The sequence below is a fragment of the Kwoniella pini genome, chromosome 4, assembly GCF_000512605.2.
Source record: "Kwoniella pini CBS 10737 chromosome 4, complete sequence".
Taxonomy (NCBI): domain Eukaryota; kingdom Fungi; phylum Basidiomycota; class Tremellomycetes; order Tremellales; family Cryptococcaceae; genus Kwoniella; species Kwoniella pini.
The window spans coordinates 1,192,947-1,218,363 of NC_091719.1; the positions used below are offsets into that span (position 1 = coordinate 1,192,947).

The 25,417-nt window shown below is 39.0% G+C and overlaps 10 protein-coding genes across 10 annotated transcripts; 4 read left to right on the plus strand and 6 right to left on the minus strand.

Moving 5' to 3' along the window:
• Nucleotides 1-655: 655 nt before the first annotated feature.
• I206_103465 (uncharacterized protein) lies at nt 656-2,168 on the minus strand (the record flags this gene model as incomplete). Its single annotated transcript, XM_019153304.1, has 3 exons — nt 656-1,472; nt 1,563-1,897; nt 2,022-2,168. The coding sequence occupies 3 exons, from the start codon at nt 2,166-2,168 to the stop codon at nt 656-658; spliced, it is 1,299 nt and encodes a 432-aa protein (XP_019013465.1).
• A 579-nt stretch (nt 2,169-2,747) lies between these two features.
• Nucleotides 2,748-3,993, minus strand: I206_103466 (uncharacterized protein; the record flags this gene model as incomplete). Its single annotated transcript, XM_019153303.1, has 5 exons — nt 2,748-3,105; nt 3,239-3,346; nt 3,410-3,668; nt 3,758-3,827; nt 3,892-3,993. The coding sequence occupies 5 exons, from the start codon at nt 3,991-3,993 to the stop codon at nt 2,748-2,750; spliced, it is 897 nt and encodes a 298-aa protein (XP_019013464.1).
• Nucleotides 3,994-4,692: 699 nt separating this feature from the next.
• Nucleotides 4,693-6,458, plus strand: I206_103467 (uncharacterized protein; the record flags this gene model as incomplete). Its single annotated transcript, XM_019153302.1, has 3 exons — nt 4,693-4,823; nt 4,951-5,926; nt 6,015-6,458. 3 exons carry the CDS (start codon nt 4,693-4,695, stop codon nt 6,456-6,458), a joined length of 1,551 nt encoding a protein of 516 aa, XP_019013463.1.
• A 691-nt stretch (nt 6,459-7,149) lies between these two features.
• On the minus strand, nt 7,150-12,254 carry I206_103468 (pentafunctional AROM polypeptide; the record flags this gene model as incomplete). Its single annotated transcript, XM_019153301.1, has 4 exons — nt 7,150-10,635; nt 10,692-11,480; nt 11,565-11,772; nt 11,851-12,254. The coding sequence occupies 4 exons, from the start codon at nt 12,252-12,254 to the stop codon at nt 7,150-7,152; spliced, it is 4,887 nt and encodes a 1,628-aa protein (XP_019013462.1).
• Nucleotides 12,255-12,626: 372 nt separating this feature from the next.
• On the plus strand, nt 12,627-13,674 carry I206_103469 (uncharacterized protein; the record flags this gene model as incomplete). Its single annotated transcript, XM_019153300.1, has 5 exons — nt 12,627-12,713; nt 12,768-12,926; nt 13,026-13,125; nt 13,209-13,464; nt 13,551-13,674. The coding sequence occupies 5 exons, from the start codon at nt 12,627-12,629 to the stop codon at nt 13,672-13,674; spliced, it is 726 nt and encodes a 241-aa protein (XP_019013461.1).
• Nucleotides 13,675-13,850: 176 nt separating this feature from the next.
• Nucleotides 13,851-14,721, minus strand: I206_103470 (uncharacterized protein; the record flags this gene model as incomplete). The annotated part of the gene is made up of 3 exons (XM_019153299.1): nt 13,851-13,891; nt 13,967-14,243; nt 14,308-14,721. 3 exons carry the CDS (start codon nt 14,719-14,721, stop codon nt 13,851-13,853), a joined length of 732 nt encoding a protein of 243 aa, XP_019013460.1.
• A 500-nt stretch (nt 14,722-15,221) lies between these two features.
• Nucleotides 15,222-16,071, plus strand: I206_103471 (uncharacterized protein; the record flags this gene model as incomplete). Its single annotated transcript, XM_019153298.1, has 5 exons — nt 15,222-15,419; nt 15,508-15,565; nt 15,649-15,770; nt 15,855-15,912; nt 16,007-16,071. 5 exons carry the CDS (start codon nt 15,222-15,224, stop codon nt 16,069-16,071), a joined length of 501 nt encoding a protein of 166 aa, XP_019013459.1.
• A 218-nt stretch (nt 16,072-16,289) lies between these two features.
• On the minus strand, nt 16,290-18,227 carry I206_103472 (uncharacterized protein; the record flags this gene model as incomplete). Its single annotated transcript, XM_019153297.1, has 5 exons — nt 16,290-16,661; nt 16,718-16,780; nt 16,845-17,300; nt 17,372-17,471; nt 17,641-18,227. The coding sequence occupies 5 exons, from the start codon at nt 18,225-18,227 to the stop codon at nt 16,290-16,292; spliced, it is 1,578 nt and encodes a 525-aa protein (XP_019013458.1).
• Nucleotides 18,228-18,766: 539 nt separating this feature from the next.
• I206_103473 (uncharacterized protein) lies at nt 18,767-21,763 on the minus strand (the record flags this gene model as incomplete). The annotated part of the gene is made up of 12 exons (XM_019153296.1): nt 18,767-18,974; nt 19,045-19,496; nt 19,550-19,669; nt 19,735-19,839; nt 19,899-20,052; nt 20,125-20,240; nt 20,301-20,411; nt 20,460-20,627; nt 20,691-20,891; nt 20,951-21,268; nt 21,332-21,535; nt 21,593-21,763. 12 exons carry the CDS (start codon nt 21,761-21,763, stop codon nt 18,767-18,769), a joined length of 2,328 nt encoding a protein of 775 aa, XP_019013457.1.
• Nucleotides 21,764-22,087: 324 nt separating this feature from the next.
• I206_103474 (uncharacterized protein) lies at nt 22,088-24,789 on the plus strand (the record flags this gene model as incomplete). The annotated part of the gene is made up of 9 exons (XM_019153295.1): nt 22,088-22,335; nt 22,399-22,473; nt 22,532-22,610; nt 22,673-23,115; nt 23,193-23,298; nt 23,357-23,905; nt 23,994-24,263; nt 24,343-24,553; nt 24,632-24,789. The coding sequence occupies 9 exons, from the start codon at nt 22,088-22,090 to the stop codon at nt 24,787-24,789; spliced, it is 2,139 nt and encodes a 712-aa protein (XP_019013456.1).
• Nucleotides 24,790-25,417: the final 628 nt, after the last annotated feature.

Genomic DNA, 25,417 nt, shown 5'->3' on the forward strand with positions numbered 1-25,417 from the left:
TCAAGTCTCAATAGTTTAGTTTGGGAGTTAGTTCTCGTTCTTACTTTTGTTCAGGAGATAGGTTTATATACTTGCATTTGTTGAACGATGTCGACATATCGTGTATTCATCAAATCATGCATTTGTAATCACATCAGATGAAGTGATCAAGACCGCCGGTGACTCATGACTACTTACGCACTAGATCTTCAAATTTAGCCAAGAATATATCATTGATTTGGAACCCCACGGGATATCTGATTATCAATCATACTCGGAATCAGATTATGATTACCAATTGCGTTATCGGCCAATCAAGGCACATGATCGAAATTACGTTACTTCAAGATGATCGTTCGTTCGAGGACCCGACGGAATTGAGTTGATGTTGTAGCGTTCTTGAGCTTGAGCCTTAGCTAAGCGATGAAGAGATGTCATATGGTATGTACACAAGTTTCTATCTACATAGATTACTAATTGTTCCGGCGGATTACCTTTCTCATATTCCCATATTCCCATACTCCCATACTCCCTTAGTCCCAGTTCCCTTACTCGCTGCATCCCTTATTCATCGTTTTGTTTGGTCAAGATTATTTGGTTTGTTCATCGCAAGCGGTGTTCGACTATTTACATGCTAATACTTACGGATTTTTGAGATCGTGTTTGGTTATTGTCGCTATTTGGTTCCGCTTCCAGGCATGAAAGCCATCATAAGGGGATTGTCGGGATCTTCGTCTGCGCCCAAATCAAGTTTCTTCCAAGTCCAATTATTCATGATGAATGTCATATAAGCCGACATTGTTCTGCCACAACCTTGACAAGGAACCGATTCATGATGTTCTATTCCAACTTCAATGAATTCTAATCTTCCTTTCAGTTCCGGGTGTAATTCGACCAACTTACCAGTAAGCATTTCAGCTTTCTTGTTGGTCGATATATCCGGGATATGCAACCAAATACCACAGAATCCTTGAATTTGATATCTCGTCTGATCTTTCAGCTTGTTCAATTCTTCGTCATTTGTTTTTGAGAGATGAGGTCCCAGAATCTTAGCGAAGAATTTGACGCATTCTTCGAATTTCATCACTCCGAAAACTTTAGCTTTGTAGCAGAAATCGAACCTATTGAGCGTTCCGTAAACCGGGAGGATCGCAGTATCGGGTTTAGCTTTGATATGATGAATTACAACTTTTGGTAAATATCCTTTAGCGAATGTGAGTTGAAGCTCATTCAGATCATGTGGTAAACCAGGTTGAGGAGTCTTGGACTTGAATTGATACCATAATGGATAGTCAAAAGTCCAGCAAAAGTAGTCGGGTTGACTGACATTCGTGATGGAATTTACCAGTTGGAGCATGAATACGGGGTCTTGGATCTTGGTACCTGATATATCGATTGTGAGGTTCTTGAGACCTGGGAAAACGATAATGCTGTTTTGTTGAAAATTTTCGAAGGACTTTACAACTTTGTGTAAGTCACTATTTTTGGTTTTTCTGCGGAATTACCAAACGTGTTAAGTCAGTTTAGGCGTTCTCATGTAGTCAGATTATTCTTGTTCTCGTTAGCGAAGATATTTCACTAACCGACTGATAGGAGTGATATCCTCACTAGTCAAGTCGAGTGTTTTGACTATCTTTAAAAACTCTACTTTAACATGATGAGTTGTAATATTCTCGTTGGATTTATCGTCTTTGATTTTATCGTCTTTGAATGAGATGTGCTGAAATAAGTTTTTGACGATATTGATCGATTTAGATTGCTCAATATCAATCAGACCGTCGAGTAATCGAATAAATCCATCAAATGGTCTTTGATATCGAACGACTGCTCCTTGAGGACGATAAACATATTCAGGTTTTGGTGATTTTTTGGTAAATTCATCGAGGTAAATAAATTGACCAGCTGGAATGATTGTTTTCTGATTATATGATCTATCGTCAGCTCATTCTTATGATCTCTTCCAAACCCATCAATATCAAATGAAGGGGTTCGAACTGGTTTTATTATCTAAACATAATGGAAGGATTGAATAGCTTACTCACCTTACATACGAATAACCAAGGATATTTCTTGTTAGAATATCGAATGATCGATTTGATGATTTCATCAGGTAAATCTTCGAATTTGGAAATTGTTTTGTCATTTGGATTGATTCCAAGATGACCAGCAAAGTCAACTTTACCGTCCATTATGTTTGCTCTAGGAAACTTTGATGAAACGAAAGGAGAATCGAATTCAAGAGAAAAAAAAGACTAAGACAAGAAGAGAAGAAGAGAAAAGAAATTCGATAGAAGAAACAATACTTAAATACTAGAGTATGAGAAAGAAGGGTAATTTTCATTCGATTAGGTTGATTGATCGATAAGTGGAGCGTTTTCGAATCAAAAAAAAATAAATAAAAAGGGGATCCGAGCGTTTTGATGGTTGTCAAGTTTTGTTGATAAAGCGAAAGGAGGTATATCTCATCATCAACATTCGACTTGGTCTCGACGTTCACTACAGTCAAAACTGGTTAGAGTATACCAGCATGATCAACCCTTTTTATACAACAGTTTGCATTTCTAGGCTCTCTTCTGCCAGATCAAAACCCTACTTACTACAGAGCATCTGGTGATCGACCCATATTTGCATGGCAACGAGTTCACCCACTCATGAAATGGTACGCATTATTAGTGTAAGTCAGTGGTTCAGATTTCACCAAAGTTATGCGATATATGCAATGTTTACATTGTTGTATCTAACTTCTACATACAATTATTCTTCTACTTCTAGACTATAGCTTCTAATTGTTGAGCTAATCGAAGAGCAGGCCCAACCATAGTTTGCATGGGAGTACCCCTGCTCACTCCTTTTCCTTTCAAAAGATCTAAAGTAGGATTACTCGTTTCACTTTGTTCTCCATTAGCGTTAATACCATTCTGTTGTTGTTGAGCTGCTAAAGCTATATCTGGTTTAGTTGAATTTGGGAAAGTGAATATTTGAGATGAAGGTGATAGTTCCCACTCCCTAGCTGAAGTGAATTCATTTAATTTTGAGATTTCGTTAGAATTGAAGAATAATAATGATAGTGCTGATTTAAGAGGAAGCGATTTGTAAGAAGTCTCAATGGTTGTTGCTATTTGAACTCTACATCGTGGGATTTCATTAGCGGCGATTGAAGGAGTGCACCATGATAAGTATGGGAGCAGGGTCTCGCAGGGAGAGGATGCGGAAAATTCAGAAGGATGGGACCATAAGCTGATTGGAAAATAAGACTTACCGAACCGTACCCATCAACCTCTCAAGTAAAAACCCAAACTCTTCTCTTGGTACTCTATCTTTCGCTCGATACACCTTGTTATAAGCACCTTCCATCAACCACCTTTCGCTGTGCATCACGAATATCAGTTGCCTAGCCTACATATGCAGTCAAAAGTCCAGCTGAACTTACAGATCAACCGGTAGTTTCACGAAAACATCGCTTAACTGTTCGATCTTCAACGTCTCTAAAACAGTATGGAACTGCGATAACAGACCTTCACTTAATAATGCTAATAGATGTAAGCCCAATGTAATCGGTCGATTAGGTGAATCAGGTATAATGGAAGATAAGTTATCATAGAAAGGTTGTAAGGCGAAGTTATATTGAGCATATGATTTAAGATTTCCTTGACGAAGGGAATGGAAGGTTCCGATTTCAAGTATTGATCCTGATTATACCGACATTTGTCAGCTAAAAGTAGTTGCTTTGCAGACAAGACACGCTAGCCCGAGTTTCGGTCAACAGAAATTCACTCACTTGCTGCGACTAAGTCTTGAGAGTTGGCTGTAGGTGGTGCAAAGTATAATCCAGATTGAGCCAATTCAAGCTGTAAACATTCCAATAAGCTCAATTCTGCTTTGGAATTACGATGAAGCGAAAAGGTAGCTCACCTTGAGTTTTGCCAACCTCTTTGAGACGTCATCCCTTGATCCTTCGGGTGCGTCGAAAGCTTGTTGAAGTTCCGAAAGGGATTGTTGCAGATCTACAGACATCGTGTGAAGATGAAGAGCGTTGGGTAGGGATATTGAGGAAATGATGAAAGTACAGCTATTGGTAGGTGTATAATAGACTGACCAGCTGTTCAGATGTGTCTGTATGAGAAAATACTAAGGAGATGTTAGTCAATTGTAGGTGAAAGTGACTAGTCTGTTAAACAAAATAGCTAGTTGAATTGACAGAATAGACCTGTTAACAAAGTAAAGAAACGACGCGTGGCTCTGAATATAATGATGACGCCTAAATAACTAGCTGATAACGAGTGTGCCACATGACCTCCACCTTGAAATGCCAAATATAATTCCGTATAATGGGATCTGCCCTTCATACTATACTCTTCGTTGAGAGACATCTTTCAACTTACTTTTCCTTGATAATCTACCCAATTCTAATCAAAACAACCATCATATATACCATTTGCATAATCAAACAATATCGATATCAGCATCAGTGGCTTACGTCTGACTGTAACGAATAATATAAATCATCTTTGCAAAACGAACAAACGATTTCAGGATAGCATCTCACCACATACTTAAAGTTGAAATTTGAGAAAACGATTTCTTTTGGATTAGTTAAATTGGTCCATTGATTGACTACACGAGTGAGTTGCAATCAGACAACCAGTAATATTAGCTACTAAATCGTGCTCTCTGCTGCAGAAAGAGCTGACTATCTATCAGATTCATCACACAATGTCCTCCTCCACTCAAACTAACGGCCATGCCGATACCACTATTCCTGCTTCAACCCCTGCCACTGGATCAGCCCAACAATCCAAAATTCAACCAAATGATGTCGGATGGCAATTCGTTCCCCAATACTAGTGAGTTTCCAATTGCTGCAACGCTCCTCAACCTAAGCAAGCGTGATAATTCCCTCGGAGGGCTCTGTCTCAATTTAATCAGAACAGAAGAAGAGTGAGCTGACGAGACGTGGTATCATGATTATAGCAACTTTGTAAACAAACAACCTCACAGACTTCATTGCTTCTACAACAAGCGATCGACGTTTGTTCACGGAGAGGAAGGAGAGGAGTCCACTGTTGCTCTCGGCCAACAAGAAATCCATGATCAAATCACTGCTATTGGATACAATGAATGTAAAGTCTACATCCACTCCATCGACTCACAATCCTCAGCCAACGGCGGTATCATCATCCTCGTAATTGGTGAAATGTCGAATAATCATCAACCATGGCGAAAATTCACCCAAACCTTCTTCCTTGCCGAACAACCTAACGGATACTTCGTTTTGAACGACATTTTCCGATATCTTAAAGAAGACGTCGATGAAGATGAAATCCCAGAAGAGGAAGTAGTCTCTGTTGCCCCCCAAGCTCAAGCTGAGCAAGCTCCCGCACCCGTGGAGGAACAAATTGAAACCAAACCAGCGGAACAAGTTACCCAAGAACCCGCACAAGCTCCTGAACCCGAGCCTGAGCCTGTCTCCGCTCCGGCCGAAGTTAATCAAGATACCGTTCCTGAGGAAGCTACCATCGCCTCAGTACCTGATAAAGATGTTGCTCCCTCTGAACCTGCACCTGCTGTCGAAGAGCCAGTAACATCAATACCACCACCAGCCGAAGAATCACCAGCTCCCACCCCAGCTCCTGCTCCTCCCGCCGCTAAACCTGCTTCCCCTACTCCCGCTCCCCAAGCCGCTGCTCCTACCCCCGCACCTCCCGCCCAACCCGCGGCCCCACCCAAACCCAAGACTTGGGCTTCTTTAGCTGCTTCAGGTGGAAAAGCTTGGTCTTCAGCTGTAGTCTCCAGTCAACCTGCCGCGTCTGCTCCTGCGCCTGCTGCCGCTGCTCCCAAAAAGGAAGAAGCTCCTGCTGCTCCAAGTGCTCCAGCTGCGCAATCAGCCGGTAAATTGAGCCCATTCGATCAAGCTTCAAGAGTCAACACACCGCACTGTTTCGTCAAGGTAAGTCAGACATCTCATCGAACATTCTACATTTGTGTGCTCTACTTGTGAGATCCATGGGATACAAGCTGACTCGTAATATTTATAGCTTCCTAACTGGTCAGCAGAAAGTCAAAATGCTGGAGAATCAATTTCTGAAACCGACGTCAAGACTGCCGCATCAAGGTTTGGTGAAGTCAAGAAAGTTGAGATTGTAAAAGCAAAAGCATGCGCTTTCGTTGAATTTGCCAAAGTTGAATCTGCTCGAAAGGCAATAATCGCTTCTTTACCAGCTGCTCAAGGTGGTGAAGATGGAATCAAAATTGGTTCTGGTAAATTAAACTTTGAGACTAGAAAGGAAAAAGATGAAAGACGAGGAGGACCAAATAAACCTCAAGGTCAAGGTCAAGGTCAAGGTCAACAAGGTGGAAATAGACAACCTAGACAAGGTCAAGTGAATGGAGGTGGACCTGGAGGAAGAGGTGGTAGAGGTGGAAGAGGTGGTGCAAGAGGTGGACAAGCTAATCAAGGTGATAGACAACCAAAACAATAATCTTATGGCATAGTTGGTAATAATTGGATTTTGTTTCATTTAAATCTTGCATTTTCTTTTCTCTTTTCACCAGTTCATTTTCGTTGAATTGATTTTTATATTTTTCAAGACGTTGTTCATAATAATACATATATTACTTTTCAAGTTTATTTACATACATTCAATAACAAATTCATTTTTTTTTTCTCATATATTTTCATCGTCAAAAGTTGATAAAGCAAATTCAATATAAAAAAGTCTAAAAGATATGTAGTAGTAAGCCAATCTCAATTGAACATTTATAGGTTAATTGATTTATATTTTGAGATAATTTGGTTTTCTTTAAAGAGGAAATAATGATTGTATATAAGAAATGAGGAGATTGTTTTTTTTTTTTTGCATATGCACAGATTTAAAATGCCAATTAGGCTTTATTGTTTAGTTAAAATACCAATATTTTCAATTGTGAATGCTGTATATATCTTCAAAGTTGATAAGAGGAAATTTTGTTGTCACAAATGATTCAGATATATCGTATTAAAGAAATTAGTATTTATGAAATCAATTTTGACAATAAAAACAAAATATCAATTCAAATGCATATTTTATATATAATATATATTCTATTCCAATCTGCCAAAATTCAAAAGATCAATTAAATTGATCTATAATTAGATTAGATTAGATTAAATTAAATTGATTAATTAATTATTTACTTAAAATATTTTTCCATAACAGATTTTCTAACTTTTAATTCAGGTGAATTTTTTTTAGTCCATAATTTAAATTGAATTAATCCTTGTAAAATTAAAATTTCAACTCCAGGTACAGATTTCCAATTTTTAGAATTTTCATTTTCATTTTCATTTTCATTTTCATTTTCAATTAAATTTAATAAAGCAGTTTTATAAGGTTTATATGCTAAATCAATAACGATTCCACCTATTTTATTTGAAATTATTGATTTTGGTAAATAAATTCCATTTTCTTTTTCTTTTTCATTAATTACAAGAGAATTTCCAGGAACAGTTGAAATTATTATATTTGGTTGAATTTCTTCTTCATTAAAAGAATCAATTATTTTAATATTATAATTTTTAGGAAAAGATTCTTTTACTTTAATAGCATTTTCAATTGTTCTATTAAATAAATAAATTGTATTTATATTTGAAATTTTTGATAAAGCATAAATTGCTGCTCTACATGTACCTCCCGCACCTATTACCAAAGCAGTACCTTGTTTAAAATTTGAAGGAAGACCTGAAATTGAAGCTTGATAAATTGCTTGCCAATCTGTATTTTCTCCATGTAATTTTCCATTAGTAGGAATTATAGTATTAACAGCTCCTATGATTTTTACATCTTCCGAGACTGAATCCAAATGAGGAATTATATCCAATTTCAAAGGAATAGTTACACTCGCTCCACCAAATTCAGGAGATTTGATAATGTCTAATACACTTTGGTCTACTTTTTCACTTTCGTGTAGACCATACTTGTGTGGATAACCTAACGAGGTGAAAGCGGTATTGTGTAGGGTGGGAGAGACTGAGTGTTGTATAGGCGAGCCGAAGAGGTAGAATTTTTTGGAAGGAATCAAACCAATTGATGATCGAATTGACAATACTTCTTTAGCGCTAAGTTGTCCTGGGGCTGCTCGAGATGGTAGGAGAGGGTGCGTGATTGGAGTTAAGATAGGATTGAGTGCCCGTGATAGTTGACCTGCCGATCCCATATTGATAGCTAAAAGTGGTTTAGCTCCAGATTGGGCGTTCATCTCTTCAACGAATAATTGTAATTTAGAATTATCCGAAAATGACTTCGCCGTTCCTACTAATTTGATTATATCTCCGTATTTCGAGCATTGGGCGTATTTCGATCGGATGGATTGCTTGTCCCATGGCATCGAACCGGTCCAATCATGCCATGATGCAATTATCACCGAGTTTCCTTTTGATTTGGATACCTTAGCTAATACTTGCGCAGGCCAACAAACTTCCAGATCTACATATTCACAAGCTAATCGTATACCCAGCTCGACTGAAGTTCGGTACAGATCGGATTGGTCCGAGGGAGCCATACCTCCTTGATCTTTCGATCTGACGGAATACACGACGGGTAAAGAGGTAGCTAAACGGAGAGAAGCTAGTTGTTTAGCGATGAACGACTGAGGAGGTAAACCGGGTGTGGTCGGGGCTGTTCCAGTCGGGCTGAGAAGATCCACCCGGAGTTCGATTGCGTCAGCGCCTTCTGTAAGCTCGTCGATCTGGCCGAGAGCGGGAGTGATGTCAGGGAAAGTCAAAGACAAGAAGTTTGTAGGATTGTCGTTGCCGAGTCGAGGTCGGTTGGTATTGATACCCTTGATAAATCTAAAGAAACGTCCACATTCCCTTCTCATCGCTTGCTCGTGTTCTTCTTGAGACTGAGTACCGACAGGTTCAAGTACATTGTAAAATTCGTGGGATGAGCAAGCGGCATACCAGGGTTCACGTCTCTTGAAGACATCCGCAAAGGTTTCTCCCCAATTGGGTCGAGCAGCAGTATTTCCGATTGATGAAAGGAAATTATCAATATCTTCCAATGCTCTCGTCACGTGCACGACTACACCTCCCTTGGAGACATGGGACTGAAGTAGTTGTCTAGCAACTTCAGTCTCGACAACACCGCCACCTAACGCAATGACATGGTTACCCTTTCTTTCCTGCACAAATCGGCCGAGGATCTCAGTTTCGACTCGGCGGAATTCGTCCCAGCTGTTGGCAGCCACAAAATCGGAGACACTTTGTTTAGTCTCCTCGAAGAAAGTATCGTCGGCATCCGTGAACTCTCCTCCAAGAACATCAGCGGCTAATCTACCAATATAAGTCTTGCCAGCACCTCTCATACCGATAATGAAGACTGGATGGTCTGCTTGGGATTGGTCGTTGGGAATGACAGCCTTGCCAGAAGTGGAGGCTTGTTTGTGAGTGTCAAGTTCGACTCCTTCTACTGGGATACCGATCTTGTTTTGTAGATCATCCCAGAAATTGGGCCAGGTCTTCTCGACACATCTTTTCTCTTCGATGATTGTCTTTTCGATGATACAAGCCAAGACGCTGAAAGCCATAGCGACTCTGTGATCATCGTAACAGTGTACTGAAGCACCTCGAATAAGGGATGTTGAGGGTTTTCCAATTACGATGATTCCATCATCAAACTCATCGGTTTCGACACTGAATTTAGCGAGCTGATCCCTCATGGCCTTGATTCTGTTACACTCTTTAACCCTTTGATTGGCGATACCGAAGATTCTTGAGGCGGTTGGAGGTAAACCCTGAACTTGTCTTTCCGGTAAGGCAGGCAGATTGGCGACAGCGGCGAGGACGGAAGCGGTCAGAAAAGCGTCTGTCATAGGTTCCATATCGACGTTTCCAAGTGCTCGAAGTTGTCCAACTGGAGGTCCGGTGACCTTTGTAGACGTCAAAGTTTGTTCTACAGTACATCCCATAGGCTCTAAAACTTCTTTTGCGAATCGAGCGTCACCTTGAAGGGAAGAAGAACCGATATTCGAGATCGTACATGTTGTACCAGTGATGGCTGCAATAGCTAATGGGTAAGTTGCACTTGAAGCGTCTGATTCCACAGAGTAGTCGGCTGGGTTCACATAAGTTCCCTTGGGAATAACGTATACGTCTAGCAATTGGCCATCGGTACCGGTTTGTCTTTTGACTTCGATGCCAAATTGCGCCATCATGGCTGTTGTCATGTCGATGTAAGGTTGTGAGATGACTTGGCCGCCAGTCAACTCGAGAACGACTTCTTCAGCGGCATATGGTGCACAAAGAAGGATGGAAGAGACGTATTGCGACGAGACCGAAGCAGCGAGCTTTATGTGCCCACCTCTGAATCCGTCTGTGTCAATTTCAAGCGGCAAACAACCTTGACTTTCAACATATCTGACTTTGGCTCCATTCGCGGAAAGGGCGTCAACTAAAGGCCCGATAGGTCTTTGCTTCATTCTTGCGTTACCAGTAATGATGGTTGATTTTTCAGTAGAAGCGGCTCCGGAAACCATGGCGCAGACTGTCGTCAAGAATCTGGAAGCTGTACCGGCATTACCCAAATACAGCTCTTTGCCTTTGGCAGGAGCTGAAAGAGTACCACCACCACCTTCAACAACGATGGTGTCTCCTCCATCTTCCCAAGAGAAGACAGCACCCTGGTCGTAGATAGGGATCAGCAAACAAGATCGCGACAAGGACAATGAAAGCTCACCTTTAGCTCGACAAGAGCATTCATCATCACAGCAGTATCATCTGAGTGTAAGAGATTCCTGATTCGACAAGTTCCAGTAGCAAGTGCAGCAAGGACCAAAGCTCTGTTGGAGATGGACTTGGATCCCGGTGTTGCCATGGTGATAGGGGATTTAGTAGGTGTACCGGAAACCACGGTTGCGGCTTCACAAAGAACTCTTCGGATAACCTCATCAGCTACAACCGAGGCTTTTTCTTCATAGGTTTTACCAATTCTAGATAGTAGTACGATCTTCTTGGCTGGACCAGAGTTCTTTTTATCAATCCTCATGATGTCTAATAATCTATCAACGGATAATTGACCTGAAGCTGGTAAGGAGGTTATCCTTCTATCGCTTAAGGAGATTGGCAGACCATAGGCTTGTAGACATCTTGTTAATCTTCCTACAGCAACTTGACTCAAAATACCCAATTGTCTAGCTACCTCGGCCTCTAAGATGATACCGACCGATACACATTCTCCATGAAGCATTGCTGGAGTGAGAATGGCCTCTATAGCGTGTCCAATTGTATGTCCAAAATTTACAAGATTTCGTAAACCTGTTTCTCGTTCGTCGATTGTGACAATGTGAGCTTTGACGTATATCGATCCTGATACGACTTGGAGCAGAAGAGATTGAGCGTGTGATCGATCAGAGGAGAATCGACCTGTCGTGGAAGAGCTGTCGGGTTTTGTAGATGCAGCAAGGGAGATCTCTGCTGATCGGGATTCAAGAAGCGCGAAATCATCGTCTTTCCAGATGGCGGCGGTCTATGACAAATAGAGGTATCAGATCGATTTCTTTCATCTTCCGAAGGGTGCAATGAGAATCATATGCTACAATGGTTAACTCACTTTGACGACTTCTGCCATACCATTACTGACTTCTCTAGGAGGGAGAGTAGTTAAAAAGGACAAATCGACAAAGATGTATGATGGTTGCCAGAAAGCTCCGATAAGATTTTTACCGTGAGGTGTGTCAATAGCTGTCTTACCTCCTACAGCGGAATCTACCATGGCCAAAAGTGTTGTTGGGATTTGTACAAATTTGACTCCTCGCATGCTGAATTGAAATCAGAGTGGTTAATTAATGTATGGCTCGTTTAGCAGGTAGGTAATCGGGTGATTGATAATTACTTACAAAGTAGCGGCTACAAATCCAGTCAAATCACCAATTACACCACCACCAAAGGCAAGTACTACTGTATCTCTAGTAAGTTTTTGATCTAACATCCAATCCTCAATTTCTTCTTTTACTTTTCTAGATTTAGCAGTTTCTCCAGGTGCTACTTCATATACTAAAAATCTAGCTTTGGATCCATTCTTTTTACTTGCTTCGTCAAAAGCATCTTTCAGATCATTCATATAAAGTGAAGAAAGATTCGTATCTGTGATGAGAACGTATGCTGATGAAGGTAGATTTGAAGTAATAGTATCGAAAATATAAGGTAATAAATGGAAACCACAATGAATGGATTCATTACCCAATATTGAAATTTTCAAGATGTCTCCTAAAGGAGTCGAGGTTGTTGAAGATACTGACATCTTGCGTGTATACCTCTTTGTTCAACAAGATGATGAGTAGGGGAGGGTATAAAGTGAATGTGTCAAAATCAAAGTATTTCGGATTCTTTCGCTTTAAGTTTGACTTTTTTGTAAAAGAATCGATTCTTGTTTTACTCGAAATCAACTTATGAGACCCTGATTGCACTAACGGAGTTACCCAATTGGCTCCGAGGTTCATAGTAGATATACACGTGGTGTGTAGATCATTCGAAGGAACTTCCAAGCGCGAGGAATATTATTAATGGGCTTTAATCTGCGCGTCCATGAGTGATAATCAATATTATTATTGTCAACCGATTTCATTGCTTCCGAGCTAGAGGCAATAGCCATAGAAGATTCAACCACCTAATAATGACGTTGATCAGCATATTTGTGACTTCACCGGATACTCATTCGGAAAGGAGATTTGATTCCTCTTTGACAATAAGTCAATTGAAGGTGAGCTAGCGCTTATTCGAGTTCATGAATTTTGGTTTATGTAGATTGGGACAGGACAAACTTGTGCCTATAACAGGTATTTCACCACAGTATCAGAACTTAACCTTATATGCGTCCTCCGATGCAGTTCTATCTGGAAAAGCGATCATTTCTCTGAGCGAAGAAAGTAGGACGTTGGAAGAATACAGCGTGAAGGAATGGCAATGCATCAAGGTGAGCATTGGTGTATTCATCTCATTTCACGAATCATGTTCACTATTAGATACTCTTCAAGCTGCTGCGAGCTAATCTTTTCTCACTCGAATCCATCAGATAGATAATACGGACCCAAATTATCGACCTGGAGAATTTACAGATGAAAGTAATTTAGAGAGATTCGAATTAACAAATGAGGAATACGAAAGTAGGAATGGTAAGTCGGAAGATCATTATATTCGAATTGTTTCTTCAAGTTAGAAGATATGGCCTTTCAGAGCTAAATTCAAACAAGAATAGATACAGTTTTATCTCACTTAAAAGCCAATAAATTAGGTAGATTCGCTCCTATTCCAACAAATCTTACTTGTCAACCTCCAATACCTTCGACATACGATTCGAACATTATACCTGGATCTAGATGTAGAGTATCTCATGGTGATTCTGGAGAAGGTAGAATAGGTACAGTCCGATTTGTAGGTGAAGCCTCTATAGGAAAAGGTGGTATTTGGGTAGGTGTTGAATTAGATGAACCTCAAGGAAAAGGTGATGGAGAGTGAGTAATTCTACTAATATACATCAATCACCTCTCACATCCTCAATTCATATGACAAATTTGCTGACGAGGAATATGAATGATAGAGTCGAAGGTAATCGGTATTTCCAATGTTCGCCTCGTCATGCAACATTCGTTCGTCCGGAAAAACTCACAATAGGCGACTATCCTGAAGAAGATTTGTTGGCATCTGATGAAGATGAAATATAATTCTGAAAGATGTATACATGAAATGCATCCATTTTTACGAGAGTATAACAGTCATCATCAATCCCACACAACATTAAAACAAAGAGAGAATCAGAATTTACGGAGTAGAGTAGTGTAGTATCGCTGAATAAGGGGAAATGACGCGAGAATGGTTGAAACATTCATGTCCGTTGTGATCAATCAGATAAATTGGTGATCTGCAGGTGCGGCCAGGTCACTAAGTTTAATGCACCGGTAAGCTCTTTGTTGTACACTTTCGTTTGGAAGGGCTTACCTCATTCATCTTGCTCACCATCGCTAGCATCTCCAATCTTGATTACAACTTCCTTTTTTCCCGCTCTTCCTCTGTTGATTTTCGTCTTAGGCTTCTCATCTTCTTTTGTGACAGGCAAGACAAGTTGAGATTCCTCTTCGCCATCAAGCTGAAAGGTGTCTTCGCTCGCTTCCGTCTTAGAAAGTTTCGATCCTTGAGCAGAAAGAGCTGGAGACTCGAGATGATCATTGGATGATGATCTTACACTCTTATGAGGAAGGATGAATTCATTCGACTTAAGTCTAGGAAGAATGATCTATATAAACCTCAAAATTATTAAACTCGTTATTTCTCTTAAACGATATTATCAACAAACCTACATCGTTAAAATAATCTCGAAGTTCAACACCATTCATCATAACGATATCTTCCTTTTTACCTCTTATTTGTTTTTTGGCTTTACCATTGTTTTTGAGTGTTGGGTAATTCAATTTCTTGGTAAGGTCAAACCAATCGACATTCTTGGTATTTTCAAAGACAAGACACAGAATCTTCCTAATGAGGTTATCCATTTCGAGCTTCTGGTTTTCATTTTGGTTCTCTTCCTCATTATGATCAATACCATTATCGATTGTTTTCTTATCTACATCATCTGAAGGAGTGATAACAGATTTAACCTTTGCTTTGGTTTTCGGTTTCTGTTTGTTATTTGATGTCGTCGAGGAAGATGATCTAGGTTTTCCGTATGTTTTGAGTACTTTTACTTTTGATTTTGTTTTATTTGTCTTCACCATAGTTGAGGTTGAATCGCTAGATCTAGTGAATAGGAGAAAGGTGAAAGTAAAGAATAACAAAGTAAAGAACAGGCTCTGGATCAAAACTTATAATGGAGATGAGGTACTAGAAATTTTAGGGATTAGTGAAGGAAAATTCGAGACGAAAACAGGTAAGAAGAATGTCAATTGATGGATATTTTCCTCTTTGCTATTGTATATACAATATTGTCATATTAGTCTGTGCGCATCAGAATCATAATCGTCATAGTCAGTTAACATCTCGTCAGCTCACTAATTATTTTCTTCCACGGTTGCTGGGGTCGAGTACCACACTACATCAAATATCCATGCTTCTCATGAATCTCTTTCACCGTAATGCATATATATACCTAAATCACAAATCGTATATCATTCTGTATTCTTTGAATCATTTCTGCTATATTAACAACTTGACTACGGTATCCCCTTGGCATATTCACTGCTGAGGTTATCAATCAGATTTTATAAAGTTTAACACCATGCCCAAATCTGGAAAAAAATCCAATTCACATCTTGATATCGACGAGAAACCATATGATCGTGCTCAAGAGTCAAACGAAAAGCTTCGACAATCTAAATTGGAATTACCCATTATCAAAAGTCAATCTGTCACACATTTAAAAAAAGGTAAAAAGCAAGAATATGATAAAGCCTTAATTCTAACTTTGGTTTTGAAAGTAAGTTGATTAACTTCATTCTCGATTGAAGTCTAACATCAAGCAGAAGTATAGGGATGTGAGCTGACGATTTTTTTTCATTTTATAGACTGTAAAAGATATCAAATGGGAAGAACTTTCAAATGAAATAGGTAAAACTCCTACTCGTAAGCTATCACATCCAATGAAACTTTAATAAAACTAAGAAAAGAGAAATTAGTCAGCGACTGACTCGTATTTATTGAATTAGAATGTAAAGATGTATGGAGAAAAGTTATTCAACCCTCTATTATTTCTAATAAAACTTGGTCAAATGAAGGTAAAGATTGGACAAAAGTGATGAAAATTAAACTTTTACTTATCGTTCTTGATGTGAGTTCTCTGATATGATTTTGAGGATGAATAAGAGTGAATCATGATAATGATGATCCTGAACGTGGTGTGGGCAATTTATAGGCTTGTACTCCAAATTGGGATGAGATGACAATTTCTTTTCCCGGTAAAACGAAGTCTCGTAAGTTCTGCTCAGTTTTGATTGTTACGCTCTTTGGTAGAGTACTTATTCGCAATAGATGAATAGCTCTAAGCTGACGAGATGTCTTGAATAGAATTATACGATGTTTGGAGAAAAGTTATTTTACCTCGACTTAAAAGAGGTGATCCGATTGAATAAAGGCAAAAACTTTTCACACTACTGTCTGCTTTCTTCAATTCAATCTTGATGAATGAATTGGAAAATTATATGAATCTTATGTTTACTATTATATACTATTTACAAATATATACAATTACCTACGACCGTTAAAATCACACATCTCTCAAACGCAAATACAGACAAAACCCATATAAACGTAAACACAGTTCAAAGTATACAAATCCTATTCTCACGGATCATTTAGCTTCATTTTTGAGAGAAGCAATTCTCGCTACCCAATCATCTGAATTTCCATTAAGAGTAGTCAAACTAATATTCGAATCAATATTTATTTCATTTTTCTCTTTATTCTTCTTTTTATTTCCTGTTTTTGAAAAAGGATGTCTTGTTATATTGGATTTAAATTTCGGATCTGATGATGTAGAATTAGCTGATAAAGAATTTGAAGAATTACTTGAATTTGAAATTGATTTAAAAAGTGGTACTGATTGTTCATGAAATTTAGTCATTTTTGATGATTCCGATTCAGTTTTCAGTAAATTTGCTTTATCGACTGATTTGACATTAGACGAATATATCGAAGTTATTGAGTTTGATGGTAAGGGCTCCTATTCGTTAAAAGGAGATTCAGTCATAGTCATCGTTGATACAGCAACAAACTTACAACTTCGATATTTTGATATGCATCGATTGGTAAGATGATATCGGAGTGTGATTTCATTGGCTCCTGAAAAATGTCATCATTGCATAAGGTGTTTCCATTGAATCAAATAATTGAGCAGAATACTTACCATCATCGTATTGATTTCCCTTGATGCATTTGAGCTTGATTTGGTAGAATTGGAATCAGATGGAGTAGGATTCTCCAGATCGTCTGGAAGATGATTTTGTGGTGATGATGTTGATGAGGAAGATGATGTATTTCCACTTTGTTTATAATCTTGAATGCCGAAATCGGTTTTCACTGTATTCCCTTCGAAGAGTATAGGGTAATCGAGGACCATTGTATGCTTATGAAGCTCAGAAAGAACAACATCCACATCAGATTTAGCATTTGAATTTATCTCCCCTGATGATGACTCCGGATAATCCAGCTCGTAAATTTCAAATGGCGGTTCTGATCTTAATGAAACTCTTGAATCTTGTTTGATCTGCTCGTTGGGCATCGACAGTTCGTTCGGGAGTTCGTTCGTTGTTCCAAATTCTAGGTAAATGTTTTCTTCAGGCTTTAAGTCTCTTGAAATTTGCTGTAAGGAAGGAAGATTAATTGACACGAGATAAATATTTTTTGGTCAGTATCTTGCTATGCTTGACTCACTGATTTATCTTTACCGATCAACAAATCTTCATTCAAATCGTTTTGAGTACTATGTTTAATTGCTTTTTTCAATTCAACTCGACTTCTTACATCATGTTCCCTGGAAAATTGACATTTTGTGAGTGATTTATAGATCCAACTGATGGCAATTGCAATAGGACGAAAAATCAATTTCATTAAGATATACTTCATCATTCGTCCGATCATTTTTGTCAAGCAACTATAAACTCTTTGTCAGTTGATTCGACCTCTAATAGTAGCTTACTTACCAAATCAAGTTATATACAACTAAAGCTAAGAGAACATTGAAAATTGAATGAGGATTAATTGAAATTTCCTTTGAGATTGAAAGTAAATTCTCTTCAATTTTCAATAGATTTGAAAGATAATTAAAAGATTTATAAAGGTATGCGTAAGGTTGTTGTTGAATGTATTCGAATTCTTGTTTTAAGTCGTAATAGATTTGATCCAATTTACGATGAGATGAGATAGTAATTAAAGGTATTGTCAGAGGTATCGAAGTGGTAATAGGTTGAATATTGTAATATGGTGTTGGCGATATTATAGGATTTAAGAGGTATGCGGAATTTTTCATTTCCATTTGAAATGAAGTAATAGAAGGTATAGGTATTCGAGTTGATTTAGTATAATCAGGATTTAATTGATATTCAATTGTGGATGAAATTAAAGGAATAGAATAATTAGGTAAATGAATTTGAAATAATTGATTCGAAATTTCTTTTAAAGATGGTTTATAACTTTCATAGCATTTGATCAATCCATTTGGACAGGTATTTTGGAAGATTATTGTGAGTAGAAAGCCAGAAATGAAAGGAATGATATAAAAGCCTAACATCTTTATTTTGTTTTCGTCACACAGGTGTGAAGGATTTAGTGAATGTTGAAAGATTATATAAAGAATGTCGATCTTGTATAAATAAAGGAAATCAATACTTCAGATTTGCTCTATATAGCTGTGCAAATTGAAAATATCCCAGAAATAAGGTTAAGAATAAAAGTAGTATGTAAAAATTTCATTTGAAACATGTAATATCGAGATGACGCATACCTCAATAAGGTTTAACAAGAATCCTAAAAACTAATAGTAAAGCAGCTCGGTCGATCGAATTTCCAGTTCTGCGAATGAAAACACTTTATCGTATCGTTAGTTGAAATCATGCCGATTAAGAGACGAATGAGTCTGCTTCAAGTCAGCCCGAGCTCATCGTCCACCTTGAAAAACCCGCTCAATGCCGCCTCGCTTACCCTTCTTTATCGGTTGACCCACGCAAAACCATACCTCACTTATTCTGAACGCGCTAAGTACGTCCTGGTTCTTTTTTCGGGTTTGACATATGTGCATGATCATCACGATTTCATCGTATCTATGCAAATCTAATAGAAGAGATACCTATCTTTCAAGGCTCTAATACCAATGGCATCCCATTCATCCTTTCTAATCCACATATCATTCAAACTCTCTAGGTTACACATAACTGAAGCTCCTTTCCAGCTTACGTATCGTGGATTCAAGCCACGAGGAGGAGGTACAATTGAAACGTCTGAAATTGGTAATCCTTTCTGACGAAGTAAAGGCGGTAATCTGATATATCGATCTTATATCAGCTTATTCCCTTCTCAATCATGTGTACACAGTATTTCTCCCAACTTACCTATCCGCGATAAATCCACCTAGACCTTTCAGACTTGATCCTCCACCAATGAGGAGGATACTATTCGCGGCTGTTTTTGCTTTATTTTCAGTTCCAGCCATAGATATCGATGCTGCTACAGCCGCGTCCAAGGGCGATTTACAAGCTTCACTCAATATTTGAGAATTGGATAAGTCCACAATGGCAGGTTTGGTCGGTACTGGCGTTTCGTTTTGATTCGTAGGTACCGGTGTTGCACCATCTGGCACTGGAGTCGTCTGGGAGCCACCTTGAGCTGAGGGAGCTGGGGTCACCTCCTTGATTCCAGGTTTCGAATCCGTAGCTTCGCCGTTGTTCATTCTGATCTCATCACCATTCGTGGAGGTTGCAGTCTGTCCGTTGGTGATCGGTACTTCAGCCTCGACTATCGGAGCGGGAAGGAGATGCGTTGTACAAGCTCTCATTGCTCCGGTCTATGATCACTTATTAGCTGCGCACAATGGCTGTAGAGGAGATGATAGCTTACAGCCTCTTCATAGCTCGAAGTGAAATCATCGGTGACCTTCTCATCGGATATACCCCAGAATCTGAACGATCCATGACCCTTTTTTTCTTTGAAATCGATCAATCGAGTATCGAAGAAGACCTATACAACGAAGGAACCCGGTTGAGCTGTTGCCCATAAATCGTGAAAAGATTTCCGTAGCTCACCAAAGGCGCCAAGATATTCTCATCGTAAGTCCGGAATACGTATTTCTGCGTTAGCCCTTCGGTTTTGAGTAAGTAGAAATCCCAAGGTGTGTTGGCTACAAGGTGCTACGAGGGAAACTGCGGGTCAGCTCCGCAGTGACGTTGAAATTACTGATTCAGCTGACCTCTTCCAAAGTACATATCTTGTTCTTGAGGTTGTCCATCATTATCCATTCTTGACTTCTAGCTAAATCTAATTCTCTATAAGGAAAATTCGAGCGTTGCAGCAAAGTCACCAAGGCTGTCGTGATATCGTCACCACCGTAGTTGAGCTTGATTCTGCATAGAGCGAACGTAGAAAACGTAAGAAAAGCTTTCAAGGGCCCGCATTGACAAGTCCAACTAGCTTACCTGGTATCCTGATTCAGCAAGCCTTCGTCAACCAATGTTACCGATGACGACTGAGCACCGATATCTACAACACATGCAGACGACATCCCTGCACTGAATATAGCGCAGTATGCTTCCTATGAGGATTCCAAGACACATCAGCCGACAAGGCGAAGCTCTTCGATATAGTAACTGACTTGGTGTACAGCAATCTCTTTGAATGCCATAGATGTCATGAAGAGATGTGTCATTGTTTCAACATAATTTCTGTCTCCGTGATCGGGTATGATGAAAAGTACAGAATATTTCTACAACTCAAATTAGCTCCGAAAGAAGGCTCCACTCGACCAGCTCACGTGATAGTCCTTTGATGTGATACCCAGCTCCGTTTTCAGAGACTCCTGTATTATAATGGAGATATCATCCAGGAGTAATTGAGACGATGTCCAATCACGTTTGTTGAAACTTCGCTGTAATATAGGATAACGGACTTTGTATCCTGCTTTTTCAGGCAATCGTAATGCCTATATCCCGAGACATGAGCTTTTCCATCTCGGTTTTACGAGAGACGCTGAGTCGCAGCTTACTTCTGTACCGACGTAAAATGGTCTTCCATCTGATTCAGTCCAGTCTATTCTATAAGGATCATTATGTTCAGGCAAATTCTCAGGTCTAACTTTAGCATTTGTAGCTTTTACTCTTGATCCTTCTTTCCAATCTGTTGCCAGTCGTTCTTGTACTAATCTATTTCTCAAGTATTCTCTGAGATGTCCGATATTTGTATCAACCTAGCACCGATTCCAAAGGATGAGTACGAACATGCCCATTGAGCTGTGTGAGAACTTACTGGATCAACAAAATCTCCTTCGCCATCATCATCATCATCATCATCGCTGAAGTCCGGTAAGTCGCCCGCACCATTTCCGTTCGCTTTGTGTCCACCATTTGAGGCTTTCCTACGTTTAGCTTCCCTTTTCTCCAAAGCTCGTTCAGCAATTCTTTTAGCTCTGCTTCCAGGTATCGGAGGATCATATCCCCTATGAGGCGCATTTATGGGTCGCGCAATACAATTAGGAATTTCTTTAGGGTAAAAATCTGATGCTCTGCCTATTCTGAGGTTTCTTGATCCCGGATGTATAATCAACGTATGCTGTAGAGGCTGAACCTAAGAACAGATTACACGAAAAGTTAGCTTGTCTCGCTACCAGGCGAAAGTACGATAGCTAACCTCTTCTGGATCTTGTCCCTCAGCTAATTGCTTCTCTTTTGCCGCATCTATCTCAGCCTTCTCCTGCTTCGCCCTAGCTAAGCTCATCTGTCTAGCGACATCTACATTTCGTTCTTTCTGCAAATAATCACCAGCAGGAATTTTGATATTATATGTTCCAGGTACGAAAGCAGAAGTATAAGCCATGAGACCTTCTACTTTTGGCTATAATTCGTAGTGTATGAGCTTTACTGAGAGAGTAAGCAAGGATGGAAAGCTTACCTTCGACTTCTTCGTATAGGTTCTCTTCGGGGCAGCAGCAGCGGCAGGTGTGGATGATGGACCAGCTACCGGCGTCTCTGCACCTTCCATTATTGAAGGTGCAGGCGTTTCGCCCTGCATTTGCGGTAATGATTGGGCAGCCGGAGAGCCTTCTTTCGTTGGTGTCTCCATGCTGTGTACAATTTTTGGTACAATCAGGTCAATACAAGTGTGATCAATCATCAGTTATGTTTCGCTTTCATCTTTAGACACCTTAAGTCAATGGACACGCTGATTCGTACACAATCACTCAATCGCATCAATAAGGCGGTCATCTCCGCCTTATCACCTTACAAAGTGGGATAATCAAATAATGATTGATAAATCTTCAAGTGAGATTTCTAAAAAGTTGGTAAGATTCATGTCCACCCTAGGGACAAATATTTGTTTTTATCGATTAATGCATCTTGTACTTCATTAGATTATTTCCATTAACACGGTAGAAACGATTACAAAATGGGTAGAAGAGCCAAGAACAAGCAAGCCGATGTAAGACCTTTACCGGGTAGTGTACCTGATAAATCAGCTACATCGAGAAGACAACAAGCTAAAAAGAAGAAAGCTCCTTCTACTTCAAACGATAATAAGAAATTCAAAGCTCAGAGCGGATCTTTAGCGAAGAAACCTTTACCTGCTCATAGAAGGAAGAAGGTTGATGAGGTAGTTGAAGATGATAGTGATTTAGATGAAGCCCTTATACCTGGGTAAGCCTACTCTTACCCAATATTCGTGCTTTCAAAATAACTAATTGACTTTGGCGATCTTAGGGAGTTCTCAGAGGATGAAGATGAAGAAGAGACTGTCAAGATCAAGGGTGTCAAGAAGGGAAAGAAACCTGCCTCGTAAGCTCATTGTACTGACTTTCAAAGAGCAGAAGCTGACGCGGTGGACTTGAAACAGATCGGACGATGAGGAACCAGAAGAACGTACAGGACCAGTCAAACAATTGCAATTTTCTGACTCGGACGAAGAAGATGAGGTCAGTGGCTTAAGTTCATACCGAATCAAGTGTTACTCATAGCTGATGTTATGATTCTGTAGGACTTAAACGACGATGGTGAAGCATTACCACTCGGACAACATGCTTTTGACTTGGACGAAGCTCCTTCGGATGAAGATGAGGAATTAGGAGACGAATTTGATATCGGTTCCGATGATGAGATGTTAGATGATGAATTCGATGAGGATGATGATGAAGAAGAAGCTGAGGCCGATTCAGCCTTTGCATCTGAAGATGACGAAGATGCCGAAATGGCTGATGAGGTGTCGGAGAAGGATGATGAGGATGAAGAACAAGACGGTATTCAGACTAATCTGGAAGACGATCTTGAGGAGACATATACGTTACCGGCAGTTGATAGAGGAGGTGAAGAAGAAGAGATCGAACACGGTACGAGTCTGAGGGATGTTGAACAACGTATGAGGTGGTTAGTCGGTGTTTGTTTGAGTAAGGATGATAAGATGTCGAAAGGTGTACCTGGGAAGTAAGTTTGGCCTCTTTCTACTATGTGATAATGATTATCAGCACAATATTCGCATAGCTAACATTACTGACTGTTAGATCGAGGTCGGATCACTTGTTGCAATTACAACATGATATTGCCACTTATTTCGGATACAATACATTCTTAGTTGGCAAGCTCATGAAACTTTTCCCAGCTGATGAGGTGAGTCGAAACCTTTGATGTTCAGCCAAATCACAGCTAATGTGTCAAAACTTTATAGGCATTAGCATTTTTCGAATCTAATGAATCTCCTCGTCCTGTAACAATTCGAGCCAATACCCTTCGTACACGTCGTCGAGATCTCGCTCAAGCATTAATAAATCGAGGTGTAACATTAGAACCAATTGGAAAATGGTCAAAAGTTGGATTACAAGTTTTTGAATCTCCCGTACCTATTGGTGCTACACCAGAATATTTAGCAGGTCATTATATGTTACAAGCAGCTTCTTCTTTTTTACCAGTAATAGCATTAGCACCTCAACCAAATGAACGTGTTTTAGATATGGCTTCAGCTCCAGGTGGTAAAACAACATATATTTCAGCACTTTTACAAAATACAGGTACAATTTTTGCAAATGATTCAAATAAATTAAGAACAAAAAGTCTAACAGCAAATATACATAGAATGGGATGTAAAAATGTAATTGTTTGTAATTATGATGCTAGAGAATTTCCAAAAGTCATAGGAGGATTTGATAGAGTTTTATTAGATGCTCCATGTAGTGGAACTGGTGTAATTTCAAAAGATGCAAGTGTAAAAGTAAATAAAGTGAGTCAAAAAATTTTGATTCTTTTTGATAAAAAAAGAATAAGAATTCTAAAATAACCAAAAAAGCTAATAAAAAATGCGATTATAGACTGAAAGGGATTTTCAACTTTTAGCACATTTACAAAAACAATTAATTTTATGTGCAATAGATTCTATAAATCCTAATTCTTCTACAGGAGGTTATTTAGTTTATTCAACTTGTTCAGTTACAGTAGATGAAAATGAATCAGTTGTAGATTATGCTTTAAGAAAAAGACCAAATGTTAAATTAGTTGAAACTGGTTTAGAATTTGGTGTAGAAGGTTTTAAATCTTTTGAAGGTAAAAATTTCAATCCATCTGTTTCTTTAACTAGACGTGTAAGTCTATTTTCTTTTTTTAAACCTCTTAATTATACATAATCAAAATTAAAATTTCTAATTTAAATCCTCTTTATAGTTCTACCCTCATAAACATAATATGGATGGATTTTTCGTTGCTAAATTTAAAGTTGAGAAACGTAAGAAGGCCAATAAACAATCTATCATTGAAGATGAAGAAGAAGAAGTCAAACCTATAAAGAAAATAAATGATGAAGGTATGGTAGTTGATCAAGTTGAAGAAGGTATTAGTACATTTGATAATGCAGAAGATGATGCCTTGATCGAAGGTGAGTAATACTTATTATCCTGCATCTTTAATGAGACTTATCAAAATGAATGATGCTGATCGATTGATATATTTATAGAGAGTAAACGAAAAGCACTCAAAAAGAAAGGTATAAAAGTATCTACCAAACCTACTAAACCTCTTCCCACTCAAACATCCGAAAACAGATCTTCGAATGGTCAGATCAAAATACCAAAGAGTAAGAAAGTGACAGAGAAGAGGAGGCCCAGGGCTTAGATTGGTCTAATTCTGGCTCGGTCATCGTGTTATCTATCTTGTTTTATACACCCCACATATGCATCTTCACGTGATTTCGACATGTCGTGAAATGATATGCAAACTCCAATATCATAAGAAGCGACGATAAATAAATTACATGCATGAAAATTACAACCAGCTGATACCATATTATGCACACTCGATATCCAAAAGCAAATAGAGCGAAAAATATAAGATTTCATTGATGATTGATATTGTTCATTTGATCGATGCGTGTGATGTTGTTTCTAAGTCATGGTTTTCGATGGATGAGATTGTTGATGGAAATATACATTGAATTTTTGAGTGGATACCATGACATACTTAGATTCTTCTTTGTGGATCTCCTTGTCGGAGTGACTCGAGAAGAGGCTGGGTAGTCTGCGGGCCTTGGTCTGATAATGGGTAATATGCTTGGACGCGATTGTGACCGGTGAGCAGACTTGAAAATGAATTGAGCTGGGGTATCAGAAACGAGATGGAAAAATCGTCTAAGCTAAACGAACGGAAGGTTAAATGCGATATAATTAACTAGACCACAAAGTAATTGAGAAGAAAACAAATGGTAAATCATGTTCAATTTCTCGAGAGTCGTAAATGTCGTAAT